Raw genomic sequence first — 27647 nt, 5'->3', positions numbered from 1 at the left:
ACCTTCCTTCCATCCATTCTCATCTCTCTCCTTCCTTTCTTCCTTCCTTCCTTCCTTCCTTTCCTTCTCATTTCTTTCTCCTCCCTCCCTCCTTTCCTCCCTCCCTTCCTTTCTTTTCTCCCTCCTGACCTTCGTTCCTTCCGTCCATTCTCATCTCTCCCCTTCCTTTCTTCCTTCCTTCTATCCATTCTCATCTCTTCCTTCCTTCCTTCCTTCCTTCCCATTTCTTTCTCCTCTCTCCCTCCTTTCCTCCCTCCTTTCCTTTCTCTCTTTTCTCCCTCCTGACCTTCCTACCATTCTCATCTCTCTCCTTCCTTCCTTCCTTATCTCTTTCTCCTTCCTTCCTCCCTCCTTTCCTTCCTCTCTTTTCTCCCTCCTGACCTTCCTTCCGTCCATTCTCATCTCTCTCCTTCCTTCCTTCCTTCCTTCCTTCCTTCCTTTCCTTCTCATTTCTTTCTCCTCCCTCCCTCCTTTCCTCCCTCCCTTCCTTTCTCTCTTTTCTCCCTCCTGACCTTCCTACCATTCTCATCTCTCTCCTTCCTTCCTTCCTTATCTCTTTCTCCTTCCTTCCTCCCTCCTTTCCTTCCTCTCTTTTCTCCCTCCTGACCTTCCTTCCGTCCATTCTCATCTCTCTCCTTCCTTCCTTCCTTCCTTCCTTCCTTCCTTCCTTCCTTCCTTCCTTCCTTATCTCTTCCTCCCTCCTTCCCTCCCTCTCTTTTCTCCCTCCTGGCCTTCCTTCCTTCCTTCCTTCCCCTTCTCTTCTTGTTCCTAACACTGAGAGAGAGAAATCATCCGAAAGTTGCCACCCAACTGTTCTTATTCTAGCGTGTCAGAACCTTGGCAACTTTAAAATGTGTGTACTTCAACTCCCAGAATTCCTCAGCTGTCATGAAAGCCAGCTGGGTGCCTTTGGTCCAATCACCAGGAGGCTCTGAGTTCTAGTTCCACCCTTTGCATGAAACCCAGCTAGGTCCCTTTGGACCAATCACCAGGAGACGGTGAGTTCTAATCCCGCCCTAGGAATGAAAATTTGCTGGCTGCCTTTGGGCCAATCTCTTTCTTTCAGCTCAACCCCACAGGGTTGTTGTGGGGAAAAATAGGAGGAAGAAGGAGTATTTACATATGTTCGTTTGCTTGAGTAATAAAAGCGGGGTTAAAATATAATCTAATAATAATAATAATAATAATAATAATAATAATAATAATAATAATAATAATAATAATAATAATTCTTTCTTTCTTGCAAAGAAAGGACTGAAAATCTCGCACTTGATGTACATGGATGATTTGAAGCTGTTTGGTAAAACAAAAGCTGAACTGAATTTATTAATTGAAAACACAAAAGAATTCAGCCAAGACATTGGTATGCAGTTTGGAATTGACAAATGTGCAACAATAGCAACCAAAGCAGGCAAGAACATAGAAGAGGATGGAATAGAACTAGAGAATGAAGAAATGATAAAGGCAGTAAAATCAGAAGAAGGCTACAAGTACTTGGGGATTTTAGAAGCCTCTGACTTAATGCATAATAAAGTCAAGGAATTAACTTCAGCCAAGTACATTCGGCGAATTCGTAAGATATTAATGTCCAAATTGAGTGGAGGAAACATCATAAAAGCCATAAATACCTGGGCTATACCTGTGATTAGATACTCTGCAGGAATAATTGACTGGACCCAGATGGAGTTAGACAATTTGGACAGAAAAACAAGGAAGCTTATGACAATGAATCATGCCTTGCACCCTAAAAGTGATGTTGACCGATTATATTTACCAAGAGCAGAGGGTGGTCGAGGACTCCTACAAGTAAAGCAGACTGTGGAAGAAGAAAAATGCAGCTTGAATGATTACATCCAGAAAAGTGAAGAACCAATGATTAAGGAAGTAAATAAAGGAGGCCTTTTAAAGACAACTAAAACAAAAGCAGAATATAAGAAAGAAGTAATTGAGCAGCGAGCTGAAAATTGGAAAAGCAAAGCTCTGCATGGCCAATACTTGAAAAGTATTGAAGGCAAAGCTGACCAGAAACTAACTTGGAACTGGTTAAGATCAGGAGTACTGAAAAAAGAAACAGAAAGCTTTATTTTGGCAGCTCAAGAACAAGCCCTAGCCACAAACTGTATGAAGGCAAAAATTCAACATGTTACCACCAACAGCAAATGCCGCCTCTGCAATGAGAAAGAAGAGACAGTCGACCACCTGATCAGTGGGTGCAGCAAAATTTCACAAATTGACTACCTACAACGCCATGACCGTGTTGCTAAAATCATTCAGTGGAAATTGTGCCAGAAGTTTGGATTTGAGTACAGCAAAAACCACTGGGAACATCAGGTTGAGAAAGTTTTAGAGAATGAGAAACTCAAGATCTTGTGGGACTTTAGGATTCAGACTGACAGGCACTTGGTCCACAACACACCTGACATAACAATAGTTGAAAAGAAAAAAGGATGGTTCATTGACATTGCAATACCTGGTGATGCACGAATTGAAGATAAGCAGCAAGAAAAAATCACAAAGTACCGGGACTTGCAAATTGAAGTTGAGCGACTGTGGAAAAAGAAATCGTGTGTTGTCCCGATTGTAATTGGAGCCCTCGGAGCAATACCCAAAGGGCTACCCCGCTATTTAGAAATTCTAAATTTGCCGGACTTGAACATTTTGACTCTACAAAAAACCACCTTACTCGGAACAGCTTACATCCTCCGACGATACCTTAACAGTTCCTAGGTCCTTGGTTAGGACTCGAGCTGCTGAGCTATTAACCAGCCTCAAAGGCTGTCAATCTGTGGCGGCGCCCGCCCTCTGGAACAACCTCCCCCCAGAGCTACGTACAATAACAGACCTCCGGATTTTTCGTCGGGCCCTGAAAACCCATTTATTCCAACTAGCTGGGCTGGCTTGAGTCAAATTTTAAATGGATTTTAAATTGGAATGTTTTAATCACGGCCAAAATTATTTAATTATTTTAAACAGTTTTTAGACTTTGTATGTTTGTATGTATGTCTTGTTTTTACTTTGGCTGTTCACCGCCCTGAGTCCTACATTGGAGAAGGGCGGTATAGAAATTTAAACAAATAAATCTCACTAAAGATATAATAATAATAATAATAATAATAATAATAATAATAATAATAATAATAATAATAATAATAATAATAATAATAATAATGAAGATAAGCAGCAAGAAAAAATCACAAAGTACCGGGACTTACAAATTGAAGTTGAGCGACTGTGGAAAAAGAAATCGTGTGTTGTCCCGATTGTAATTGGAGCCCTCGGAGCAATACCCAAAGGGCTACCCCGCTACTTAGAAATTCTAAATTTGCCGGACTTGAACATTTTGACTCTACAAAAAACCACCTTACTCGGAACAGCTTACATCCTCCGACGATACCTTAACAGTTCCTAGGTCCTTGGTTAGGACTTGAGCTGCTGAGCTATTAACCAGCCTCAAAGGCTGTGAATCTCACTAAAGATTTAATAATAATAATAATAATAATAATAATAATAATAATAATAATAATAATAATAATAATAATAATGAAGATAAGCAGCAAGAAAAAATCACAAAGTACCGGGACTTACAAATTGAAGTTGAGCGACTGTGGAAAAAGAAATCGTGTGTTGTCCCGATTGTAATTGGAGCCCTCGGAGCAATACCCAAAGGGCTACCCCGCTACTTAGAAATTCTAAATTTGCCGGACTTGAACATTTTGACTCTACAAAAAACCACCTTACTCGGAACAGCTTACATCCTCCGACGATACCTTAACAGTTCCTAGGTCCTTGGTTAGGACTCGAGCTGCTGAGCTATTAACCAGCCTCAAAGGCTGTGAATCTCACTAAAGATTAAATAATAATAATAATATTAACCAGCCTCAAAGGCTGTGAATCTCACTAAAGATTAACCAATAAATAATAATAATAATAATAATAATAATAATAATAATAATAATAATAATAATAATAATAATAATAATAATAATAATCTCTTCTTTTCAATCCGGGAAGGCGTTTGAAAGTTAGAAATAACACGAGGTTTTAAAATGGATCGGATATTTTTTAAAAAATGGATTGCAGCTGCTGAATTCAGCCTGTCTGGCAATCAAAATCAAAAATTATTCATTTCTTATCACAAAAATTAAGCCCTGGCTTTCAGGGTGGGTTTGATTTAAATCGAGTTGATTTAAATCACAATTTAAATCATGATTTAAATCACGAGTAAAAAGGCTTGATTTCAATCAACTCAATTTAAATCATAATTTTTAAAGAGCAACGGTCATCTCTGCTACTCCTTTGACCCACTGTTGACTCACCGATAGTCCCAGTGTTGCAGAATATACAGCCTCCTGCTATATAACTCAGCTCCATTTCATGCTGAATAAACTAAATTATTTATGTATCTTAAATAGAAAACTATCTTACGATAGATTTTTACCCCAAAAGTTTTTTATTAAAATAAATTCGATAAAAATCAAAAAAATCCAATTTAAATAAAAAAATCCGATTTAAATAAAAAAAAATCTGATTTTTTTTTTTTTTTAAATCATTGATTTTTATCCACCCTGCTGGCTTGTCATCACAATTGTGGGGGTAATAACCTTTGGAATTGGGAAGTGCCAAAGTCTTTTCTTTCTAGCAATCCGGGCTAACCTTTGGCCCAAGACAGAAGAAAATCATAAATAATATTACCCGCTGAACATTAATATCTTCTACTATATTTTCAACCCGGGGCTGAATTGCATAAGCCAGAAGAGATTAGGAAGATTGGAAACTCAAAATTATTTCTCTCTTTCTTTGTCTTCTTGCTTTCAAAGTCTTTCCAGAGATGAAAAATCTCCCTCCAGTTTGGGAAACTTTCCAATATAGATAGTCCTCCTCATCTTACAACAGTTCATTTAGTGACTGTTCGAAGTTACCACGGCACTGAAAACGGTCATGACTTATGACCGTTTTCCACACTTATGACCGTTGCAGCATCCCCCTCGTCATGTGATCAAAAATTCAGCCATTTGGCGAGTGGCTCCTATTTATGACCGTTGCAGCATTCCCAACTTACGACGACAGTTGAAAGTTACAATGGCACTGAAAATAGTGATTTATGGCCGTTTTTCGCACTTACGACCGTTGCACCATCCCCGTGGTCACGTGGTCAAAATCCAGATGCTTGGCAACTGCCTCGTATTTATGGCGGTCGCAGTGTCCACGAGGAAGCCAGATTCACTTAACAACTGTGTGACTAACTTAACTGGTGCAGTGATTCGTTTAACAACTGTGGCAAGGATGGTCGTAACATGGGTGAAAATTCACTTAACAACTGTCTCGCTTTGGGCTCGATTGGGGTTGTCAGCGGAGGAAAAAGTCTAAACTTTTACAAACGGTAGGGAAGGTGGTGGCTACTACATGAACTTGTGTTGGGAGTAAAAGCTGAGTAAATTCCTTTTCTCTGTAAATGTGATTGTGAAATAAGAAGAGAAAGTAAAAACCACTTTATCATTAGTATTATTAATAATATTACTATTTGCATTCTTTCCAAGAAAAGGTGAATCAGTTCATGTATCAGGAAGATTCAAGATTTTTATCTCTGGTTTTTTTATTTTTAGAGAGGAATGATAATGTCTTGTTTTCATTTTATCTGGAGCCCTGACTTTTGCAAATCTAATTATTTTGGAAGTCTCTAATGACCATAACAGGCTCAAAGATTATAATTGTGGTCCATTTCTGGTGGAATTAAAGAAGGACGGAGAGCCCTCGATTTATCCATTTGTTTAGCGACTGTTGAAAAGTTACCACAGTTCTGGAAAAAAAAGGACTTAAAACAACCGTTCTCGTGCTTAGGATTTTAGCAGCCTTCTGGCAATTGATGTGATCAAAATAGGGGCATTTTATGCCAGTAAAGTGTTAATACTTCCCTCCTTCACTTCTCCCTCCCTCCCTCCTTCCTTCCTTCCTTCCTTCTTTTTCTTTCTTTCCTTCCTTCCTTCCTTCTTTTTCTTTCTTCTTTCCTTCCTTCCTTCTTTTTCTTTCTTTCTTTTCTTCCTTCCTTCCTTCCTTCTTTCCTTCCTTCCTTCCTTCTTTTTCTTTCCTTCCTTCCTTCCTTTTTTTTCTTTCTTTTTTTCTTTCTTTCCTTCCTTCCTTCCTTCCTTCCTTCCCTTCCTTCTTCCCCTCCTTCTTTTCCTTCCTTCCCTTCCTTCCTTCCTTCTTTCCTTCCTTCCTTCCTTCTTTTTCTTTCCTTCCTTCCTTCCTTTTCTTTGTTTCTTTCTTTCTTTCCTTCCTTCCTTCCTTCCTTCCTTCCTTCCTTCCTTCCTTCCCTCCCTCCCTTCCTTCTTCCCTTCCTTCTTTTCCTTCCTTCCCTTCCTTCCTTCCTTCCTTCTGTCCGTCTGTCAGGCCTGGAAGCCATCTTTTACATTGGATCTTCAGGGCTATCACATTTAGTGCTGTGGGAAACTGGGAGGGGGGATTGTATGGAGCAAGCAGGGGAGATATATAGCCTTAACAACATTCCTTTCTCTGAGAGTCAAGGACATCTTGTCCTGCACCTGGAGGGGTGTGACTGGGAGGCATCTCCAGTTGGGACGGTATATTGATCGGACCGTGTGATGGACATGTCGGTGTTAGGCATGGACTTGGACTTTCCTTTTTTTTTTTTTTGGGCCATGTTTTATTTATTTTATTTATATAACGTTCAATTTCCATCAAACAGTGTGTGTGTCAGGTTTCGATGTCGTCTCAAATAAATTGCATTTCCAAACAGATAGTCTTTGATGAAATCTTTCATTTATTAAGCACGACAGTCTGTCCCTGATTATGTCGTAGCCAACACTGACTTCCTGACCCCAAACCTTCCCTTTCCGTTCCCCAATTCTCTGCGTCTCATTGGCCCTCTTCCAAATCACTCTCCCCATATCTAGTACTTCAGCTCCCAGGAATGTCTCCCCTCCCATCTCATCTCCTAGGGGATATTATCTTCAGGGAAAATAAGTAGGTGAAAAGTCAAGCGTCCTCTTGCCAGCTGCCCCCTCTTCTCCTTCTTAGCACTACAGTAAATGCAGGTTGAAGTGCTGACAGTGTGATCTGGGTACAGTTATTTTTAAACAGTCATAATCCACATATTTGTTGTAATATTCATCACAATAATATAATATAATAATATAATAATAAACAATAATGCTTAACATCATCTTCTTTAACAACTCTCCATATTAATTCTAGTTGTGGTTAGTATATGCAAAACCAGATATATAGTCCTTTTATCATATTTTTCCAGTAGAATGCCCAAGAAAAATATTTCTGGTTTCAAATCTATATGTTGTTTTATCATTTTTTCCAGCCACGTGTGTATTTTCGTCCAGTATTTTCTTGCTTTTGGGCATGTCCACCACATATGGTAGTATGGACCAGATGATTGATTACACTTCCAGCATTTAGCAGATCTGTCTTTATACTTTTTTGCCAGTCTTGCCAGTGCAAAATGCCATCTATAAAACATTTTATTCAGATTTTCTTTATATGCAGTTGACATAGTCAATTTAATATTTCTATCCCATAGTTTTTGCCATTTATCTAATTCTATTGCATATCCAAAGTTTTTAGCACAGGTAATCATTGTCTCCTTTACCTACTCATTTTCAAGTTTAATACTTAATAGGTAACAATATAATTTCCTTATCAGTTTATCATCTGTTCCAGTTACTATCTGGTTTAGTTCTGTTAATTTTTTATTAAAACCATATGTTTTAGCATCTTTCTCGTAACGGGATTGTATCTGCATAGGTGGCACATGCATGCAATGCCTACCCCTTGGCTAATAAGTTCCTGTTTAATTTTTAATTCCCCTATTTTGTCATTCAAAATATCTTTACATCTTACGATTTTTTTCCATGTTAATAACATTAGGATGTAACCAACGCTTTCATAGTGGAAAGCCAGATTGGTATTTTCAAATAGTGTTGTTCTTTTATTTTAAACCAGACTAAGAACAATGCATTCCTAATAACATAGTGTCTCTGAAAATAACTGTGTATTTTATTCTTCCCATACCATAAGAAGGTGTGCCAGCCTGGTTGGAGATCATGCTCTTCTAACGTTAATAATCTTGTGTGTCTCAAGCTTATTTTTTACTTAATTTATTTATTTAGTCAAGCATGTATTAGATAACAGATATAAGTATAAACATAATTATGGATATGTATAAAAGGCAGTGGTGAAATCTAAAATTTGTTACTACCAGTTCTGTGGGTGTGGCTTGGTGGTGGTGGGGTAATGTGACTGGGTGGGCATGGCCATTTTTTTTTTTTAACTTTTAAAACTATTTTTTCTACAACCTCTTCGGCGAAGAGGTTGTAAAAAATGCTTTCAAAAGGCTCTGACGATCCCAGCTGAGTTGCCTGATCGGCAGAGGCTTTTTTTTCTTTTAAAAGCCTCTGACGATCAGGCAACTCAGCTTGGATCGTCAGAGGCTTTTAAAAGAAAAAAAACCTCTGACGATCAGGCAACTCAGCTGGGATCATCAGAGGCTTTTAAAAGCCTTTGAGGATCCCAGCTGAGCTGCGCGATCATCAGAGGCTTTTTTTTTTTACTTTTAAAAGCATTTTTTCGGCCAAAGAGGTTGTAGAAAAAATGCTTTTAAAAGTAAAAAAAAAAAGCCTCTGATGATTGTGCGCTCAGATGGGTATCGGGTGGGCAGGGATTTTTGCTACCGGTTTTCCGAACCACCCACCTCCATCGCTACCGGATCGTGCGATCCGGTCTGAACCGGGAGCATTTCACCCCTGATAAAAGGAGACATTAGGACAGAGATGGTAGGCAGTAGACAGTTTAAGGTTAAAGTTTTGGGGGTTTGGGGACGAAACCACAGAGTCAGGTAGTGCATTCCAGGAATTGACCACTCTGTTGCTGAAATCGTATTTTCTGCAATTGAGTTTGGAGCGGTTTACCTTGAGTTTGTATCTATTGTGTGCTCATGTAATTGTTGCGGTTGAAGCTGAAGTAGTCGTTGACAGGTAGGACATTGTGGCAGATAATTTTATGTACTACGTTTAGGTCAGACCGAAGGCGGCGTAGTTCTAAGTTGTTTAAGCCCAAAATTTCAAGTCTGGTGGCATAAGGGATTTTATTGCGGGTAGATGAGTGGAGGACTCTTCTCGTGAAATATCTCTGGACTCTCTCGATTATATTAATGTCCGATACGCAGTGCGGGTTCCAGACAGAATGAGCTGTATTCAAGAATTGGTCTAGCAAATGTTTTGTATGCTCTAGTTAGTAGTACAACATTACCAGAGAAGAAGCTAGCAAGATTCGGTTAACAACTCTTAATGCCTTTTTGGCAATGTTGTTACAGTGGGCTCTGATGATCCATTCTTTCACCCATGTGAGTACCGAGGCCTGGTAGTCCAATTCCCAATCTGGTAGTCCAAAGCCCCCTCTCTTTTGTTGGTTTCCTGCAACATTTTCAAGCCTATTCTTGCTTTTTTCTCCCTAACCAAACATATCTTAATATTATTTTATTTAATTCTTCAGAATAGTTTTTCTCCAGTTTTCTTGGTATTGTTTGAAATAAGTATAGTTGTCTTGGCAAAATGTTCATTTTTTATAGTGGCTATTCTTCCGGATAATGACAGTGGCAGATCTTTCCATTTCTCCAGATCTAGTTTAATTTGCCTCATCAGATTCGTGTAATTATCCTCTTTAATTGTTGCACATTTGGCTGTTAGTTGTATTCCTAGGCACTTCACTTTTTTAAACTATCTGTATATTAATTCTTTCCATTCAACACTCTTTTATGTGTATCTGTAAGATTCTTAACTAAAATCTTTATCTTATCCCTATTTATTTTCAGTCCTGCTACTTCCCCATATTCTTCTACTAGCTGAATACCTGTGTGCTATGAAACTATCGTATGTGATGGGGCTTGATAAATCAACACTTACAGCTTGAAAATTAATGAATAGTTAGATCGGCCTCTCCTCTCCCCTTCTTTTCCTCAGCCTTGCCCCACAGAACCCTATCCTATCCCCCTTCTGTCCCTCAGCCTTGCCCTACAGAATCCTCCCCTATCCTATCCCCCTTCTGTCCCTCAGGTGTGCCCCTCAGAATCCTCTCCTGTCCTATCCCCTTCTGTCCCTCAGCCTTGCCCCACAGAATCCTCTCCTCTCCTATCCCCTTCTGTCCCTCAGCCTTGCCCCACAGAATCCTCCCCTATCCTATCCCCTTCTGTCCCTCAGCCTTGCCCCACAGAATCCTCTCCTCTCCTATCCCCTTCTGTCCCTCAGGTGTGCCCCTCAGAATCCTCCCCTATCCTATCCCTTTCTGTCCCTCAGGCTTGCCGCACAGAAGCCTCTCTTCTCCTATCCCCTTCTCTCCCTCAACCTTGCCCTACAGAAGCCTCTCCTCTCCTATCCCCTTCTGTCCCTCAGGCTTGCCCCACAGAATCCTCCCCTATCCTATCCCCCTTCTGTCCCTCAGCCTTGCCCCACAGAATCCTCTCCTCTCCTATCCCCTTCTCTCCCTCAACCTTGCCCCACAGAAGCCTCTCCTCTCCTATCCCCTTCTGTCCCTCAGGCTTGCCCCACAGAATCCTCTCCTGTCCTATCCCCTTCTGTCCCTCAGGCGTGCCCCTCAGAATCCTCTCCTGTCCTATTCCCTTCTGTCCCTCAGGCTTGCCCCACAGAATCCTCTCCTCTCCTATCCCCTTCTGTCCCTCAGGCTTGCCCCACAGAAGCCTCTCCTCTCCTATCCCCTTCTCTCCCTCAGCCTTGCCCCTCAGAATCCTCACCTATCCTATCCCCTTCTGCCCCTCAGGCTTGCCGCACAGAATCCTCACCTATCCTATCCCCTTCTGCCCCTCAGGCTTGCCCCCAGAAGCCTCTCCTCTCCTATCCCCTTCTCTCCCTCAGCCTTGCCCCACAGAAGCCTCTCCTCTCCTATCCCCTTCTCTCCCTCAGCCTTGCCCCTCAGAATCCTCACCTATCCTATCCCTTTCTGTCCCTCAGGCTTGCCGCACAGAAGCCTCACCTATCCTATTCCCTTCTCTCCAGAGTTATTTTCAGGTTGGGAGGGGGAGTAGAAAGTCTAACTAATTAGCATCAGAGCGTGTTAATAATAATATAGGAAATACTAATGCTCTGATGGTCATTTTGAAAAATCCTTTCTTAGTGAGCCCCTAGAAGCCAAGAAGAACATATGTGGCAAATTTCAAGTTTGTAGGCTTTACGGTTCTGGAGATTTTGTGGTTACGGCGTGAGTGGTTTTCGCTTTTATATATATAGATTTTTCTAATTCGCTTCGGTCCAGTTTCTAGGGGACTTCTAGTATAAAGACCAAGGGACTTGGAGTTTCCTATGTGTAGGGAAAACTTGGAAGCTTTCAGATTCGGGTTTTCCCAAAAGTACCAGTATTACATCTCTAATAAAATGGAACTTTGAGGAATTTCTATCCTCTGAGTTTTCTTTTGTTGGGGGCAGGGGTGAAATGCTCCCGGTTCGGACCGGATCGCCCGATCTGGTAGCGATGGTTCGGAGAATTGGTAGCAAAAATCCCCGCCTCCCCCCCACCATGCCCAACTGAGCCGCACGGTCATCAGAGGTTTTTTTTTTACTTTAAAAGCATTTTTTCTTCTGCCGAAAAAAAGCTTTTAAAAGTAAAAAAAAAGTTGGCCACCCCCACCCAGTCACATTACCCCCCACGCCCACAGAACCGGTAGTAACAAATTTTAGATTTCACCACTGATTGGGGGTGTTACTTGGAACACTGACACCTACCTATCTTCCTTCCTTCCTTCCTTCCTTCCTTCCTTCCTTCCTTCCTTCCTTCCTTCCTTCCTTCCTTCCTTCCTTCCTTCTCTCTCTCTCTTTCTTTCTTTCTTTCTTTCTTTCCTTCCTTCCTTCCTTCTTTCTTTCTTTCTTTCTTTCTTTCCTTCCTTCTTCTTCCTTCCTTCCTTCCTTCTCTTTCTTTCTTTCTTTCTTTCTTTCTTTCTTTCTTTCTTTCTTTCTTTCTTTCTTTCTTTCTTTCTTTCCTTCCTTCCTTCTTCTTCCTTCCTTCTCTTTCTTTCTTTCTTTCTTTCTTTCTTTCTTCCTTCTTCTTCTTCTTCTTCCTTCCTTCCTTCCGTCCTTCCTTCCTTCCTTCCTTCCTTCCTTCCTTCCTTCCTTCCTTCCTTCCTTCCTTATATTTTTGCCACATTTCTGTGGCAAAAGGGGGATTGATTGACTATAGTACTATAGATGCTCTCCAAAACTGAGTGGCACCATTAGCACATTTGGGGAGGGGGCTCAGCAATTGAAACAGGTGATTTGCAGCGGGAGGGGGCGCCTCCAACCATCTCCAGGATCAACGCACACATTTCGCCCCTTCAGGCTCTCCACTTCTCAAAGATGTACAGGTAGTCCTTGACTTATAACAATTCGTTTAGCAGCCATTCGACCGTTAACAGCTGCAAGGTTGGAAACTCAAAATCATTTCTCTCTTTTTCTCTTCTTTGAAAAGGAGGGGGAGATATATATATATATATTGTCTTTGGTTATTCAGGTTTTCTCCCGCGTAAAATTGGAAGTGTCTTGGCGACGTTTCGACGAAGTCTCATTCGTCATCTTCAGGCTGGTGTTTTCGGCTTCGTGCTTCTAGGAGCAAATGCTCCTAGAAGCACGAAGCCGAAAACACCAGCCTGAAGATGACGAATGAGACTTCGTCGAAACGTCGCCAAAACTTAACCGGGGTAGGGAAAGGCAGAAGAAGCCGTCTGCAACGAAATTTCATTTTAATGTAATCGGCGTACGTTTAAAGCGACGGTCAAGCTATTCTAAAAGTCTTTAATGTTTTTAGTCTCCCAGGTTTTTCAATCATCTTAGTTGTGCTTTTTTTCAGGAGGCCACTGGACGATGTTTTTGTTGTTGTTGTTGTTTTTCCTTTGACGACGTTTCTCTTCTCATCCAAGAAGCTTCTTCAGTTTTGACCGGATAGTGAGGAATGGAAAGGATTCATATAAATAAAAAAAACCCCCAGAAAGTCCAGTGGCTTCCTGAAAAAGCCCCTTTTTTGGGGGATAATCATGACCTGGATGACTAAGAGCATCTTAGTTGCTCTCCTCTGCAACTTTTCTGCAAAGTCTCCCTTACAGTTGAATATAATTGGACATCCTCCTCCACCCACCCGCTGTGGGGAGGGGGAATTTCCCACCTGCTTCCAGGGCCTGTCATTCCCCCCCCACACACACCCCCAGTAACCCCTCTCTCCCTCCCATCCCCCCCCCATTTCCAGCCCAGGAACTCTCCAGAACCTTTTTTCCCCAATTTCCAGCAGCAGGGAGGATAATCTGGCGATTAAATCAACCAACGCATGACGTGATTCCCACATCTTTTACTTTCCTTTTTCCTGAAATGAAATCATTTCATTGAAAGAAAGAAAGAAAAAAACCCTCTACACTCTTCTGCCTTCACCCCCCTTTCCCGGTGAAGTTCTTGCAAATATAAATAAAAAGATTTTTTTTTTCCCCTTCTCCTTTTTCCTCAAAGAACATGTGATTTTAAGGAAACCGAGGCAAAGTTGCCAGACAGCTGCACGTCCTATTTCCTCCCTTCGTGCATTGAATTTTTTTTTCTCTCTCTCTCCCTGACTCTGTTCCTCGCTCACGCAGGTGAGCTGCACGGGTAGTCCTCGACTTACGACCACAAAGGAGCCCCGGATTTCCCTGGCTAAGCGAGATAATCATAAAAGCGAGTTTTGCTGCATGTTGCTTGCCGCCGTTGTTAAGTGAATTGCTGGAGCAGTTCCGTGAATAGCATGGTTGTTAAGCGAATCCAAGTCCCCGTTGACTTGGCTTGTTGGAAGGTCACCAACAAGGGGATCGCATGACCCCGGGACGCTGCAACCATCGTAAATGTGAATCAGTGGCGAAGCATCTGAATTTTGATCATGCGAGAACGGGGATGCTGCAATGGTCGTAAGCAATGGTGGGCTGCTGTCGGTTTGGGCGAACTGGTAGTTGAAATCTGTAGGGGGCTCTATCCACCTGCCTGGGTGCAATCCCGTCCTATATCACTATGTTTTTTGACGCCGCACACTTGCACGGAGCAAATTCCCGTGTTTTGTGACCCTGCACGTATGTGTGGACGGCGTGTGAGAGCGAGTTCCCGTGTTTTTTTGACGCCGCACGCATGAGCAAATTCCCATGTTTTATGACACTGCACTCATGCATGGACGGTGCCCGCGTGCTCACATTTCCGGTGCTGGGCGAACCGGTTGTTACGGTATGTGACACCCACTTCTGGTCGTAAGTCTGAAAAACATTCCTAAGTCACTTGTACGGGTAGTCCTCGTCTTAACAACAGTTCGTTTAGGGACCGTTCAAAGTTACGACGGCACCAAAATCTTGAACTACGGATAATTTTCTTCTGTCGGAAGAGGAGGGGTGGAGAGGAAAAGGCAAGAGTTATAGAGAGCACCTTTGATGGAAAGGAACCCTGATTTAAACTGAAGTAGCCCACATTCAGGGCACGCATAATATTCCGAGTCCTTAAAGAACCACAAAGGCTGGGTGTGGGTGCACACATGGGCAAATCTGCAAGGAACGTCACGGAGTTGATTATTAACTTTAAGGTTGCACATTGAGTAGATCCACCCGACAAACTCTTACAAGACTTGGGTGGTAGGCGTATTGCACAGTGGCAATGAAGCATGCCACCTGCTTGTAATTTTCTTTGCATAGCTGATTGTGTACATTACTTCGACCGGCTGCTTGGCCATAAGGAGCCGAGCCACCTCTGCTGCGGTCAAGCAATACAGGTCATCCTCGACTTACAACCATTCGTTTAGTGACCGGTTCAAAGTTACAACGGCCCTGAAAAAAATAAAAAAAGTGACTTCGGAACGTTTTTTCGCACTTTGCAGCATCCCCTTAGTTCAATGATGAAAAATTCAGATGCATGGCAACTGTCTCACATTTATGACGGTTGCAGTGTCACTGGAGTTTACACAATCTCCCTTTTGCGACCTTCCGGAAAGCAAAGTCAACGGGGAAAGCCGGATGCGCTGAGCAAGCACGTGGCTAACAACGCCGGCGATTTGCTTAACAACGGTGGCAAGGAAGATCGTAAAATGGGGCAAAGCTCACTTAACAGCTGTCTCGCTTAGCAACAGAAACGTTGGGCTCAGTTGTGGTCATAAGTCGAGGACTACCTGTAGCCCTTGGAAAGATAGGTAGGGAAGGCTCCTGCTTAGGTTGAGTTTATTTCTTGATTCGGGGCTCAAGCAAGATATGGCCTAACCTCTCTTTTAAACTTTTTAAACTTTTTAAAATTTCTAAATTTTAAATTTTGTCTTACGAATTTGGGGGTTTTAAATTTCGTTCTCTGAGCCAATTATTTAATTGTATTTTAACGGTTTTTTTAAACATTTGTATTATATGTATTTTATTTGGCTGTTCACCGCCCTGAGTCCTTCGGGAGTAGGGCGGTATACAAATTTAATAAAATGAAAATGAAATGAAAAATATAACAGAATTAACAGAGTCGGAAGGGACCTTGGAGGTCTTCTAGTCCATCCCTCTGCTGAAGCAGAAAATCCTATGCCCGTGATGGCGAACCTATGGCACGTGTGCCACAGGTGGCACGCGTGGCCATATCGGTGGGCACGCGAGCTCAGCTCTGGTGTGCATGCGTGTGCCAGCCACTTGATTTTCCGGACTTTTGTGCCCATTGGAAGTTGGCAAACAGGCCATTTCCATTCTCCGGAGGACCTGTGGGGGGTGGGGAAGGCCATTTTCACCCTCCCCAGGCTCCTAGGAAGGCTCTGGAGGCTGGGGAGAGCAAAAAAAGGGCCTTTTGGTCCCACTGGAAGTTGGCAAATGGCCCATTTCCAAAGGGCCTCTGGGGGGATGGAGAAGACCGTTTTCGCCCTCCCCAGACTCCAAGAAAGGCTCTGGAGCCTGGGGAGAGAGAAAAACAGGCCCACCGGGCCATCGCATGCCTGGAGCGGAGGGGGGGTGAGGGGGACGAATGCGCAGGCGGGGTGCATAGAATTATGGGTATAGGCATGTATGCGCGTGACTCCCCCTTCCCCCCGCTCTCATGGCACACGATGGCAAAAAGGTTAGCCATCACTGTCCTATGCTATTTCATACAAATGGTTGTCTAATCTCTTATTAAAAGCCTCCAGTGATGGAGCAGTCCACAGGAAGAATTTAAAAAAATAAATAAAAAAAAGGAAATATCTATTTTGCAATTTCCCTTTAGCCACACAATGCAGCGGTATCTCCATTTCTGAGCTGGATAAAAACCTGAAATCAGCAAAGGATCTGCTTTTAGAGTCTGGGGGTGAGAAGGAGAACTGATTTCTTCGAAGGGGAAAGGAGATTTCTCACCAGAAGGGCTACCAGGAGAAAGAAGGGAGAGAACTTGTAGATGGCAAAAACCACGCATAAACTTGCAAGCGTGCATTCGGGACGCTTGACGTAAAACTCTCCTTTTGCTGAGATTTCTTCCCTGTCCCTTGAAGGAACTTCCTTCCTTCGCTGATCACTGTTGCTAGAAACCAGCGATTGCAATCCCCGTAGTTGTGAAACAGGAAACGCAGAATATTATCTTTTTTTTCTTTTTTCTTTTAAAAAAAAAAATGCTTTTCATTATGTAGAAAAGAGCAGCAAAGATGATTTAGCTTTCGATTTAGCTTCCTAAAACCTTGGAAGAACGGTTGCAGGAGAATTGGATATGACTAGTTTTTTTGTTTTTTGTTTTTAAATTTGATTTATATGCCGCCCTTCTCCGGAGACTCAGGACGGCTTACAATGCGTTAAGCAATAGCCTTCATCCTTTTGTATATTTTATACAAAGTCAGCTTATTGCCCCCACAAACCGGGTCCTCATTTTACCCACCTTAGAAAGGATGGAAGGCTGAGTCGACCTTGAGCCTGGTGAGATTCGAACTTACAGTAATTGCAGACAGCTGGTGTTAATGACAATGCTATCAGTCTGCTGAGCCACCAGGCCCAGTTGAATGTTGAATGAAAAGAAGGATTAGGGGGTGACAGGATAGCATCTTCCAGGACTTGAAGGCAGGGGTGAAATCCAGCAAGTTCTGACAGGTTCTGGAGAACCGGTAGCGGAAACTTCGAGCGGTTCGGAGAACCGGTAGCGGAAATTTTGAGTAGTTTGGAGAACCAGCAAATAACCGCCTCTGGCTGGCCCCAGAGTGGGGTGGGAATGGAGATTTTGCAATAGCCTTCCCCTGCCATGCCCACCAAGGCACACCACGCCCACCAAGCCACGGCCACAGAACCGTGTAGTAAAAAAAATTGGATTTCACCACTGCTTGAGGGGCTTCCCTAAAGAAGTGGGGGTCAAGCAAGGAAGCAAGAAAGCAAGCAAACTAACTAACTAACTAACTAACTAACTAACTAACAAATAAACAAGCCTATACCCATAATGGTGAACCTATGGCGTGCATGCCACAGGTAGCATGCAACTCTGTGGGCACACGAGCCGTCATCCCAGTTCAGCTCTGCCGCGCACCTCCAGCTGGCCAGCTCCTCCTCGGGTCTCTGCCACGGAGGCAAAGGGGGTGGGGCTTGTGCAAGGGGGTGGGGCTTGCGCAGAGGGGGCAGGGCACTGTGGGGGCGTGCAGGCATATGGACGCAGATTGCATGCTGGGATGGGGCATGTGCGGGGAGGTTCACATGCATGATCAGGGGGGCAGGGGGCATGCAGGGCGTCGCGGGTACATGCGGAGGTGGGGGGGTGTCATGTGCACATTGAATTTGGGGGGTTTGGGTGCACAGACACTTTGGACACTTGGTCCGGAAAAGAGGAATTGGGCTTCCAGGCCTGACGGACGGACGGAAGGAAGGAAGGAAGGAAGGAAGGAATTTGATATGGATTTTAATTGAAAAGTTTTAAATTACAGGCCAAATTTATTTAATTATTTTAAATCTATTTTTAACTTTTGTGTATAAATGGTTTTTATCTTGGCTGTTCACCGCTCTGAGTCCGAAAGGAGAAGGGCGGTATAGAAATCTGAAAAATAAAGAAAGAAAGAAAGGAAGGAAGGAAGGAAGGAAGGAAGGAAGGAAGGAAGGAAGGAAGGAAGGAAAGAAGAAGGAAGGAAAAGGAAGGAAGGAAGGAAGGAAGGAAGGCAGGAAGAAAGAAAGAAAGAAAGAAAGAAAGAAAGAAAGAAAGAAAGAAAGAAAGAAAGAAAGAAAGAAAAGGAAGGAAAGGAAGAAAGAAAGAAAAAGAAGGAAGGAAAGAAAGAAAGAAGGAAGGAAAAGGAAGGAAGGAAGAAAAAGAAGGAAGGAAGGAAGGAAGGAAGAAAGAAAGAAAGAAAGAAAGAAAGAAAGAAAGAAGAAGGAAAAAGAAGGAAGGAAAGAAAGAAAGAAAGAAGGAAAGAAGGAAAAGGAAGGAAGGAAGGAAGGAAAGAAGGAAGGAAGGAAAAGAAGGAAGGAAAAGGAAGGAAGGAAGGAAAGAAGGAAGGAAGAAAAGAAGGAAGGAAAGAAGGAAGGAAGAAAGAAAGAGAAAGAAAGAAAGAAAGAAAGAAAAGGAAGGAAAGGAAGAAAGAAAGAAAAAGAAGGAAGGAAAGAAAGAAAGAAAGAAAGAAAGAAAGAAAGAAAGAAAGAAAGAAAGAAAGAAAGAAAGAAAGAAAGAAAGGAAAAGGAAGGAAGGAAGGAAGGAAAAGGAAGGAAGGAAGGAAAAGGAAGGAAGGAAGGAAGAAAGAAAGAAAGAAAGAAAGAAAGAAAGAAAGAAAGAGAAAGAAAGAAAGATGCATATACCCTCATACCCACATTTATGACACAGAGAAACAACACAGTTTAATTTATACATATGAAAAACGGATGGAGGAATTGGGCATAGAGAATTGGGCCCAGAGAAAAGAAGGACTAGGGGGGACATGATAGCAGAATTCCAGTATTTGAGGGGCTCCCCCAAAGAAGAAGGGGGGGGTCAACCTATTCTCCAAAGCACCTGAAGGCAGGAAAAGAAGCAATGGGTGGAAACTAACCAAGGAGAGAAGCAACCTGGAATTAAGGAGAAACTTCCCAACAGTGAGGACAATTAACCAGTGGAACAGCTTGCCTCCCAGAAGTTATAAATGCTCCAACACTGGAAGTTTTTAAGAAGAGATTGGACAGGCACCTGCCTGAAATGGTAGAGGTTCTTCTGCTTGAATAGGGGGCTGGACTAGAAGACCTTCAAGGCCCCTTCCAACTCTTTTATTCTGCCTTAAAATAGGTTTTATATCGTCCAGGGTGCTGGAGGTTAACTGCAGAAGCTCCGACCGCATGAGCTAAATGAAAACAAATAATATAAAACAATAAACAGTGAATGAATAAATGAAATGATGAAAATAGCCAAAAGAAGAATAAAAGATAAAAGAAAAGACAACAAATAAAATAGCAATAAATAGCAGGGACTAGAAGCAATAGTGAAAATTATAAAATACAATAAATAGATAAAGAAAGGGAAATTCTATGTAATTAGAAATCATATCGAAATTTTAATATGTTTTAAATTATTGGGATTTTTTAATTGTCTCGGGCTAAATTATTTAATCTGGTTTTAATTATGTTTTTTAACTTTTGTATCTATGTATTTTATTTTGTGCCTGTTCACCGCCCTGAGTCCTTTTGGAGTAGGACGGTATATAAATCTAATAAAACAAACAAACAAACAAACAAACATATGTAATTAGAAATAGTCATAAAGAGAGGAAGTAATGAAAATAATGAAAAAGAATAGCTAAACCAAATGAAAAAACAATAGAAAAGAAACGTTAATAGATGAAATGATAATAATACAAGATGAATGAGAATAAATACAGGCAGTCCTCAATTTATGACCACAATTGAGCCCAAAATTTCTGTTGCTAAATGAGACGATTGTTAAGTGAATTTCCCCCCATTTTGTGACATTTCTTGCCACAGTTGCTAAGGGAATCACTGCAGTTGTTAAGTTAGTAACACTGTTGTTAAGTGAACCTGGCTTGTCCAAAGGTCGCAAAAGGAGACCACCACGACCATCATAAATATGAATCAGTTGCCAGGCATCCGAATTTTGATCACATGACCACAGGGATGGCGCAACAGTTGTAAATGTGTTTTTTCGGTGTCGTTGTAACTTTGAACGGTCACTAAAAGCACGGTGGTAAATTCGAGGACTACCTGTAAGGAAAATAATCAGAGACAATAAAGAAAAGAAGACCAGCTCTATGAAAAATAATAAAAGAAATTAAAAGTAGATCTAAATTTGCCATGCCTTGAGACGATGCCCCCTTGTGGCCTTTGGTGGGAGCTCACGGTTAGAGTGCGCACAGTGTGACTATGTGAGACAACCCAGGAGCAAATACCGCAAACAGAGGTTTGTATTTAAATAGTAGTTTTATCTACAAAGAATATATACATACACATACTTTAGTTAGACCTCAAACAAAACAGCAATCAGCAATTACAGCAGGGAAGCACACACAGAGAGACAGATATGCCCCAACAGGGCCTCTTCTTATTACAGGCTCTTAAAGTGATATAAGCCCAAAAACCTTCCTGACTCATTTCCCAGCATTACATCATCGTAGCAGTTGGTCAGCTCTTAAATCTTTACCCTGACATCACCCATATTTTTTACCTGATGCAGGTAAATGCGGCACCCCCTGGAAGGTGGCGAACGCCCGCATCTCTTACGAGAACAGCAAGAAGCTGCGATATGCCTGCCTGAAGAACTTCAAAAGGAAGGCGGGCACCTCCAGCCTCATCTTCTGCGAGCAAGACCCAACCACCCACGAGTATAGATGGAGTCGGCCACCCCTGGTTTGCATTGGTGAGTATTGTGGCCCTGGGTTAGGAGAACCCGTAGCATCATCTCCAAGGTGGCTGGCTGTGGAGGAGATCCTTAGAAAGCCAGACCACTGGAGGACATCAGGTTGAGAAAAGTGGTTCTAGACCAGGGGTCTCAGAACGTGGCAACTTTAAGCGTGGCCAGTTGGGGAATTCTGGGAGTCGAAGTCCACAAGTCTTAAAAAATAATTAAGTGCAGAGAAGAGCAACCAGGATGATTAAAGGCCCGGAGATGAAGGGAGGGAGGGAGGGAAGGAGGGAAGGAAGGAAGGAAGGAAGGAAAGGGAGAGATGAGAATGGACGAAAGGAAGGAAGGTCAGGAGGGAGGGAGTGAAGGAAGGAAGGCGAGAGAAATAGACAAGAGGAAGGAAGGAAGAGAAAGGAGAAGGAAGGAAAGGAAGAAAGGAAAGAAAAGGAAGGAGAAAGGGGAATAGATACAAAGATAAATAGATGACAGATAGAGAGAGAGAGATAATAAATAGATAGATATAGATGATAGAGAGATAGAGATGATAGATAGATGATAGAGATAGATTGATAGATGATAGAGATAGATAGATAAATAGATAGATGATAGATAGATGATAGAGAGAAAGAGAGAGAGATGATAGATGATAGAGATAGATTGATAGATAGATGATAGAGATAGATAGATAGATAGATAATAGATAGATAGATGATAGATAGATGATAGAGAGAGAGAGAGATGATAGATGAGATAGATTGATAGATAGATGATAGAGATAGATAGATAGATAGATAGATAGATAGATAGATAGATAGATAGATAGATAGATAGATAGATAGATAGATATAGCTTATATAGCAAGGATAGATGCCAGTAGAGGATGGATGGATGGAGAGGAGGTGAAGAGAACGAGATAGAATAATAACATTTAGCAGCTATGTACCTACTGTTCTGGTTCCTTTTGAAATCTTCATTCTTTGTTGCTGCTCTTTCTTTAAAATATTCTGTATTTCTGGGGGGTTTAATCAGAGAGGGCACTTCTGAGTTCATCCTAAACTTGTTTGACAACCAGCCAATTCTTGTCTCCTCTTTCCCTTTTGTTCCTACGATATATCCAGATATGGAGAACACAGCTGACGGCCCCAGGCGAGGTAGGAGAGCTTGCCTTTCTGGCTTATTCCATGGGGAACCAGGGAGTGGGGAAGGGGTGGTGGTCTTTCTCTGGGACACCTGGTCAACCGTCAAACCTTTGGGACCATTAGGATGTTATTTCTGACAGTGAGAACAATTAACCAGGGGAACTCCTTGCCTCCAGAAGTTGTGGCTGCTCCATCTCTGGAGGTTCTCTAGAAGAGATTGGACAACCATTTGTCTGAAATGGTATAGGGTTTTCTGCTCGAGGAGGGGGTGGACTAGAAGACCTCCAGGGTCCCTTCCAACTCTTTTTATTCCTAATATTCAATAATGTAGGTAGTCCTCGACTTACAACCATTCAGTTAGCGACCATATCAAAGTTACAACATCACTCAAAAAGAAGTGACTTACAACCTGTCCTCGCACTTACGACCGTCGCGGCATCCGCATGGTCACATGATCAAAATTTGGCCCCTTGGCAACTGGCATGTACTTATGACAGTTGCGCTCTCTTGGGGTCACGTGATCCCCGTTTGCGATCTTCCCAGCCGGTTTCAGACAAGCGAAGACAAGTGGGAGAAGCCGGATTTGCTTAAGGACTGCATAATTCACTTAACAACGGTAGAGATTGGCTTAACAACTGTGTGCAAATGGGTCATAAAAATGGGCACGACTCATTTAACGGCGTCCTTGCTTAGCCACGGAAATCCTGGTCCCAATTTTGTGGTTATTGGTTGAGGATTACCTGTTTTCTGGTTCTTACAACTATAGTAATCGGGAACTACATGTTCTCATGCATCTGTTTGTGTGCATGTATGTTTTGCCAATTCAGAGTACAGTAATCAGATCATCACTAGGGCGCACGGACACACAGACACACACACACACAAACACACATATGGTATATACCATATTTTTCGGACTATAAGACGCACTTGATTATAAGGTGCACCTAAATTTAGAAGAGGAAAACAACAACAAAAAGTTTTTTGGTCTCCCTTTTTTCGGGCCTCTTTCGGCCCTTTTTTCGGCCCATTTTTGGGGATTTTTTTGGCCTGTTTTAGAGGCTTTTTTCGGCCCATTTTCTAGGCTTTTATCGGCCTCTTTTGAGGCTGTTTTCGGCCTGTTTTTGAGGCTGTTTTGGCCTGTTTTTGAGGCTTTTTCGGCCCGTTTTTGAGGCTTTTTTCAGCCCATTTTCTAGGCTTTTATTGGCCTGTTTCTGAGGGTGTTTTTGGCCTGTTTTTGAGGCTTTTTTCGGCCCATTTTCAAGGCTTTTTTGGCCCATTTTGGGCCTTTTTTCAGCCCATTTTTGGGGCTTTTTTTGGCCTGTTTTTGAAGCTTTTTTGGCCCATTTTCTAGGCTTTTATCGGCCTGTTTTTGAGGCTATTTTCAGCCTGTTTTTGAGGCTGGTTTTGCCTTGTTTTTGAGGCTTTTTCGGCCCATTTTTGAGGCTTTTTCGGCCTGTTTTCGAGGCTTTTTTTGGCCCATTTTCAAGGCTTTTTTCAGCCCATTTTCTAGGCTTTTTGGCCCATTTTCAAGGCTTTTTTGGCCCATTTTCGGGCCTTTTTTCAGCCCATTTTCAAGGCTTTTTTGGCCTGTTTTCGGGGCTCTGTTTTCGAGGCTTTTTTCAGCCCATTTTCAAGGCTTTTTTGGCCTGTTTTCGGGGCTCTTTTTGGCCTGTTTTCGAGGCTTTTTTCAGCCCATTTTTAGGGCTCTTTTTGGCCTGTTTTCGGAGCTTTTTTCGGCCTGTTTTCAAGGATTTTTTGGCCTGTTTTTTCTGAAAAACAAATATATAAATATATAACAAATATATAACAAATATTCACACTTGGTTGTCCTTTTTAAAATTCTTCTTCTTTTTATTCTTAATTAACTCTTCTTTCTAAAACGAAAGAATAAGAAGAAAACAACATCTCCTTTCCTTTTACCACGCCACATAGACTTTGAGGCAAAGAGGTTAACTTGGATATTTTTCCCCCAGTGAGACGTCTTGATAAAAAATATCCTAGCAATGTTGCCTTAAAAAAATGAAATCATCTTCCATAAGAAAGGTGCTTTTTCAAAAGACAACTGGACTTTCTTGGTTTCGCTTGAAGACGTTTCACTTCTCACCGCAAGAAGCTTCTTCAGTTCTGACTGGATGGTGAAGAATGGAAGGATTTATCTTTCTTGCAGTCATCTGGTTGTTAGTACTCTTTCTGAGAATCGTTGAGGCCACTTGGAGATTTGTCTGTGCCCTCAGGGTCACCTGAGTAACGAAAATGGATGTGGAGCTTTCTTGGATCTGCTGAAAGGACTGTGTTGTAGATAGATGATGTCACATCCCTCCCCCTCTATTGAGAGAGGGCTGTTCAATTTTGACATAGATGTTCTCTTTGACCCCTCTTCCAAACCAGTGGTCCTCTCTGCCCAGAATGTGGACTTCAAGAGTGGCCTTTGTCTTTCAAATACCGACGGACTGCAGAATCCTATCCTGATGGGTTTGTTCTCCGATGTTGCACCATGCGTTTGTGAAATGGCTGTTTTGTTTCCCCAATGTACAGATCTGTATATGTCTCACTACATTGTCCTGCGTATATCAAATGCACAACATATGTCCACATTCTGGACAGAGAGGAACGCTGGTTTGAAAGAGGGGTCAAAGAGGCCAGACAGGTCAAAACTGAACATTTATTTATTTAGCGTATGGCAATGGTCACACAAAACTGAACAGACCTCTCTCGACAGAGGGGTATCTATCTCCAGTCTACAGCACAATCCTTTCTGAAGTTCCAAGAAGGCTCCACATCCATTTGCATTATTCAGGTGACTCTGAGGGCATAGATAAATCTCCAAATGGCCTCGACAACTCTCAAGAGGAGTACTAACAACCAGATGACTGCAAGGAATATAAATCCTTCCATTTCCCACCATTCAGTCAGAACTGAAGAAGCTTCTTGGATGAGAAGCAAAATCAAGGAAGGCCAGTTGTCTGTCTTTTGAAAAAAATCACCTTTGGGACCATGTCATCCAGGATATGATCAAGACCTCTTCCATAACGCTTGAGTCTAAACCAACTCGAGTTACTAACCTCTTAATTCTGTGTCTCGACTAAAATCACGTCAGAATCTGCCCTCGGATGTGGCTAAGAATTTCTACTTCATCCCATATTTGTATAAGCAGAAACTGCCCGGCCTACACAGACCACAATGAGTACAAATCCAGCAAGCCTCTCTACACATCTGTACGGAAGTCAGACCAACTCGCCAGTAGTAGTGGAAACGTCACGTTTTACCAACACTCCGCGTAGGACAGCCAAGCCAACACGCGATAGCCTTGGGTCAACAGTGACAGCTACCCCAGAGGGTGGACGGTTGACTCCGGGCATAGTTTCCGAAAGCGTAACCCCCTCCCCGAGAACGACGCCATTTTCCCCAGACGAAACTAGCAAGACGCAGTGGACGCCACGCCAAACTACGTCTGCGCCCTCCGAGGGACCCCCTGGGAATATCACAGACCCACCCGATACGAGCGTTTTGCAGAAAATCACAGGTTTGTTCCAGGCATGGATGCATGTTCCTAACAACAGCCTTCTTTAGCGTGTCTGCATTAACCCTTCGCGACTCGTCCTTGTTGGATGCTCATCCGGTGGATGTGTTTCCCTTCACCTTGTTGTGCCACTAGAAGAGAGTATTTGTAGTTCAGCTGTGGGGTCCTTGGTGTTCTCTGAGCCTGGTGGTTTTCTGGCAGACGTTTCATGACCCAATTAGGTAACATCGTCAGTGCTAGAACGGAGGGGGGTGTGTGGAGTGAAGGAGAAGGAAAAGGGGAGGAGGAGGAGAAAGAGGGAGGAGGAGGAGATGCAGGAGAAGAAAGAGATGGAGCAGGAAGAGGAGGAAAAAGAGGGAGGAGCAGGAGATGCAGGAGAAAGATGGAGGAGGAGGAGGAGATGGAGGAGGAGGAGGAGATGGAGGAGGAAGAGGAAGGAGGAGGAGATGGAGAGAAAGAGACGAAAGAGGAGGAGGAGGAAAAAGGAAGGAGGAGGAGATGGAGGAGAAAGATGAAAGGAGAAGGAGGAGAAAGAGGAAGGAGGAGGAGATGGAGGAGAAGAAAGAGATGGAGCAAGAAGAGGAGGAAAAAGAGGGAGGAGCAGGAGATGGAGGAGAAAGAGGGAGCAGGAGGAGATGGAGGAGAAAGATGAAAGAGGAGGAGGAGGAGATGGAGATGGAGGAGGAGGAGAAAGAGGAAGGAGGAGGAGATGGAGGAGGAGATGGAGGAGAAGGAAGAGATGGAGCAGGAAGAGAGGAAAAAGAGGGAGGAGCAGGAGAAGAAAGGAGGAGATGGAGGAGGAGGAAAAAGGGAGGAGGAGGAGATGGAGAAAGATGGAGGAGGAGGAGGAGATGGAGGAGAAAGATGAAAGAGGAGGAGGAGGAGATGGAGGACAAGAAAGAGATGGAGCAGGAAGAGGAGGAAAAAGAGGGAGAAGCAGGAGATGGAGGAGAAAGAGGAGGAGATGGAGGAGGAGGAGATGGAGGAGAAAGAGATGGAGGAGGAGGAAAAAGGGAGGAGGAGGAGATGGAGGAGAAAGAGATGGAGGAGGAGGAAAAAGGGAGGAGGAGGAGATGGAGGAGGAGGAGATGGAGGAGAAAGAGATGAAAGAGGAGGAGGAGGAGATGGAGGAGGAGGAAAAAGTGGGAGGAGGAGGAGGAGATGGAGCAGGTGGAGGAAGAGGAGGAGAAAGAGGAGGAGATGGAGGACAAGAAAGAGATGGAGCAGGAAGAGGAGGAAATAGAGGGAGGAGCAGGAGATGGAGGAGAAAGATGGAGCAGGAGGAGAAAGAGGAGGAGATGGAGGAGGAGGAAAAAGGAGGAGGAGGAGATGGAGGAGAAAGATGGAGGAGGAGGAGATGGAGGAGAAAGAGATGAAAGAGGAGGAGGAGGAGATGGAGGAGGAGGAAAAAGTGGGAGGAAGAGGAGGAGATGGAGCAGGTGGAGGAAGAGGAGGAGAAGGAGGAGGAGGAGGAGGTGCTTTCTGAACTTGTTTCCTTGCAGGCATTTCATGACCCAACTAGGTAACATCATCAGTGCTAGAAAAGAGGAGGGTTTGCAAGGAGGAGGAGGAGGAGAACTGTGGGTCCTTGGTGCTCTCAGCTTGATTATTTTTTTGCAGACGTTTCATGACCCACCTAGGTAACATCCTCAGGGCTAGAAGGGAAAGCAGTTTGAGGAGTGGAGGAGGAGGTGAAGGAGAAGAGGAAGAAGGAAGGAAGGAAGGAAGGGAAGGAAGAATACGACTCATGAGTTAGTGGTCAAGTGTCCGAATTTTGATCATGTGACCATGGGAATTCTGTAACAGTCGTAAGTTTGAAAAACAGTCATGGTTCCGACTTATGACGGTTGCGGTGTCCCGGGGGTCATGGGATCCTCTTTTTACGACCTTCCGACAAGCAAAGTCGATGGGGAAGCCAGATTCACTTCACAACCGTGTGACTAACTTAACAACTGCACTGATTCACTTAACAACGGTGGCAAGACAGAGGGTAAAATAGGGCAAAATTCAAGTTAACTGTCTCAGTTAACAACATAAATTTTGGGTTCAATTGAGGTCATAAGTCGAGGAAAGAAACTTATCCTTGGAAAGAAGCTGGGAAAGTGGACTGTCAGGATGAACTATGTTTTAGCTTCCTTCCTTCCTTCCCCTCCCTCCCTCTTTCTCTCTTTCCTTCCTTCCCCCTTCCTTCCTTCCTTCCTCCTTCCTTTC

At 43.0% G+C, this 27647-nt stretch overlaps 1 protein-coding gene across 1 annotated transcript in view; it reads left to right on the top strand.

Annotated features, from left to right (window-relative positions):
• The window catches only part of IL15RA (interleukin 15 receptor subunit alpha), a 46458-nt gene that overhangs the window by 10477 nt on the left and 8334 nt on the right, over window positions 1–27647 (top strand). Inside the window, exons 2-4 of the mRNA XM_087873192.1 lie at window positions 20607–20789; window positions 21893–21925; window positions 25071–25439. Of these exons, the coding sequence (XP_087729318.1) occupies window positions 20607–20789; window positions 21893–21925; window positions 25071–25439 (585 nt within the window). The remainder of the gene's footprint in view (window positions 1–20606; window positions 20790–21892; window positions 21926–25070; window positions 25440–27647) is intronic.

This window comes from Pantherophis guttatus, chromosome 7 (genome assembly GCF_059756535.1).
Source record: "Pantherophis guttatus breed Tessera chromosome 7, ASM5975653v1, whole genome shotgun sequence".
In the NCBI taxonomy this organism is placed as follows: Eukaryota; Metazoa; Chordata; class Lepidosauria; order Squamata; family Colubridae; genus Pantherophis; species Pantherophis guttatus.
Note: the sequence above shows the minus strand (reverse complement) of the source record. Positions and strands in the feature narration are given on the sequence as shown.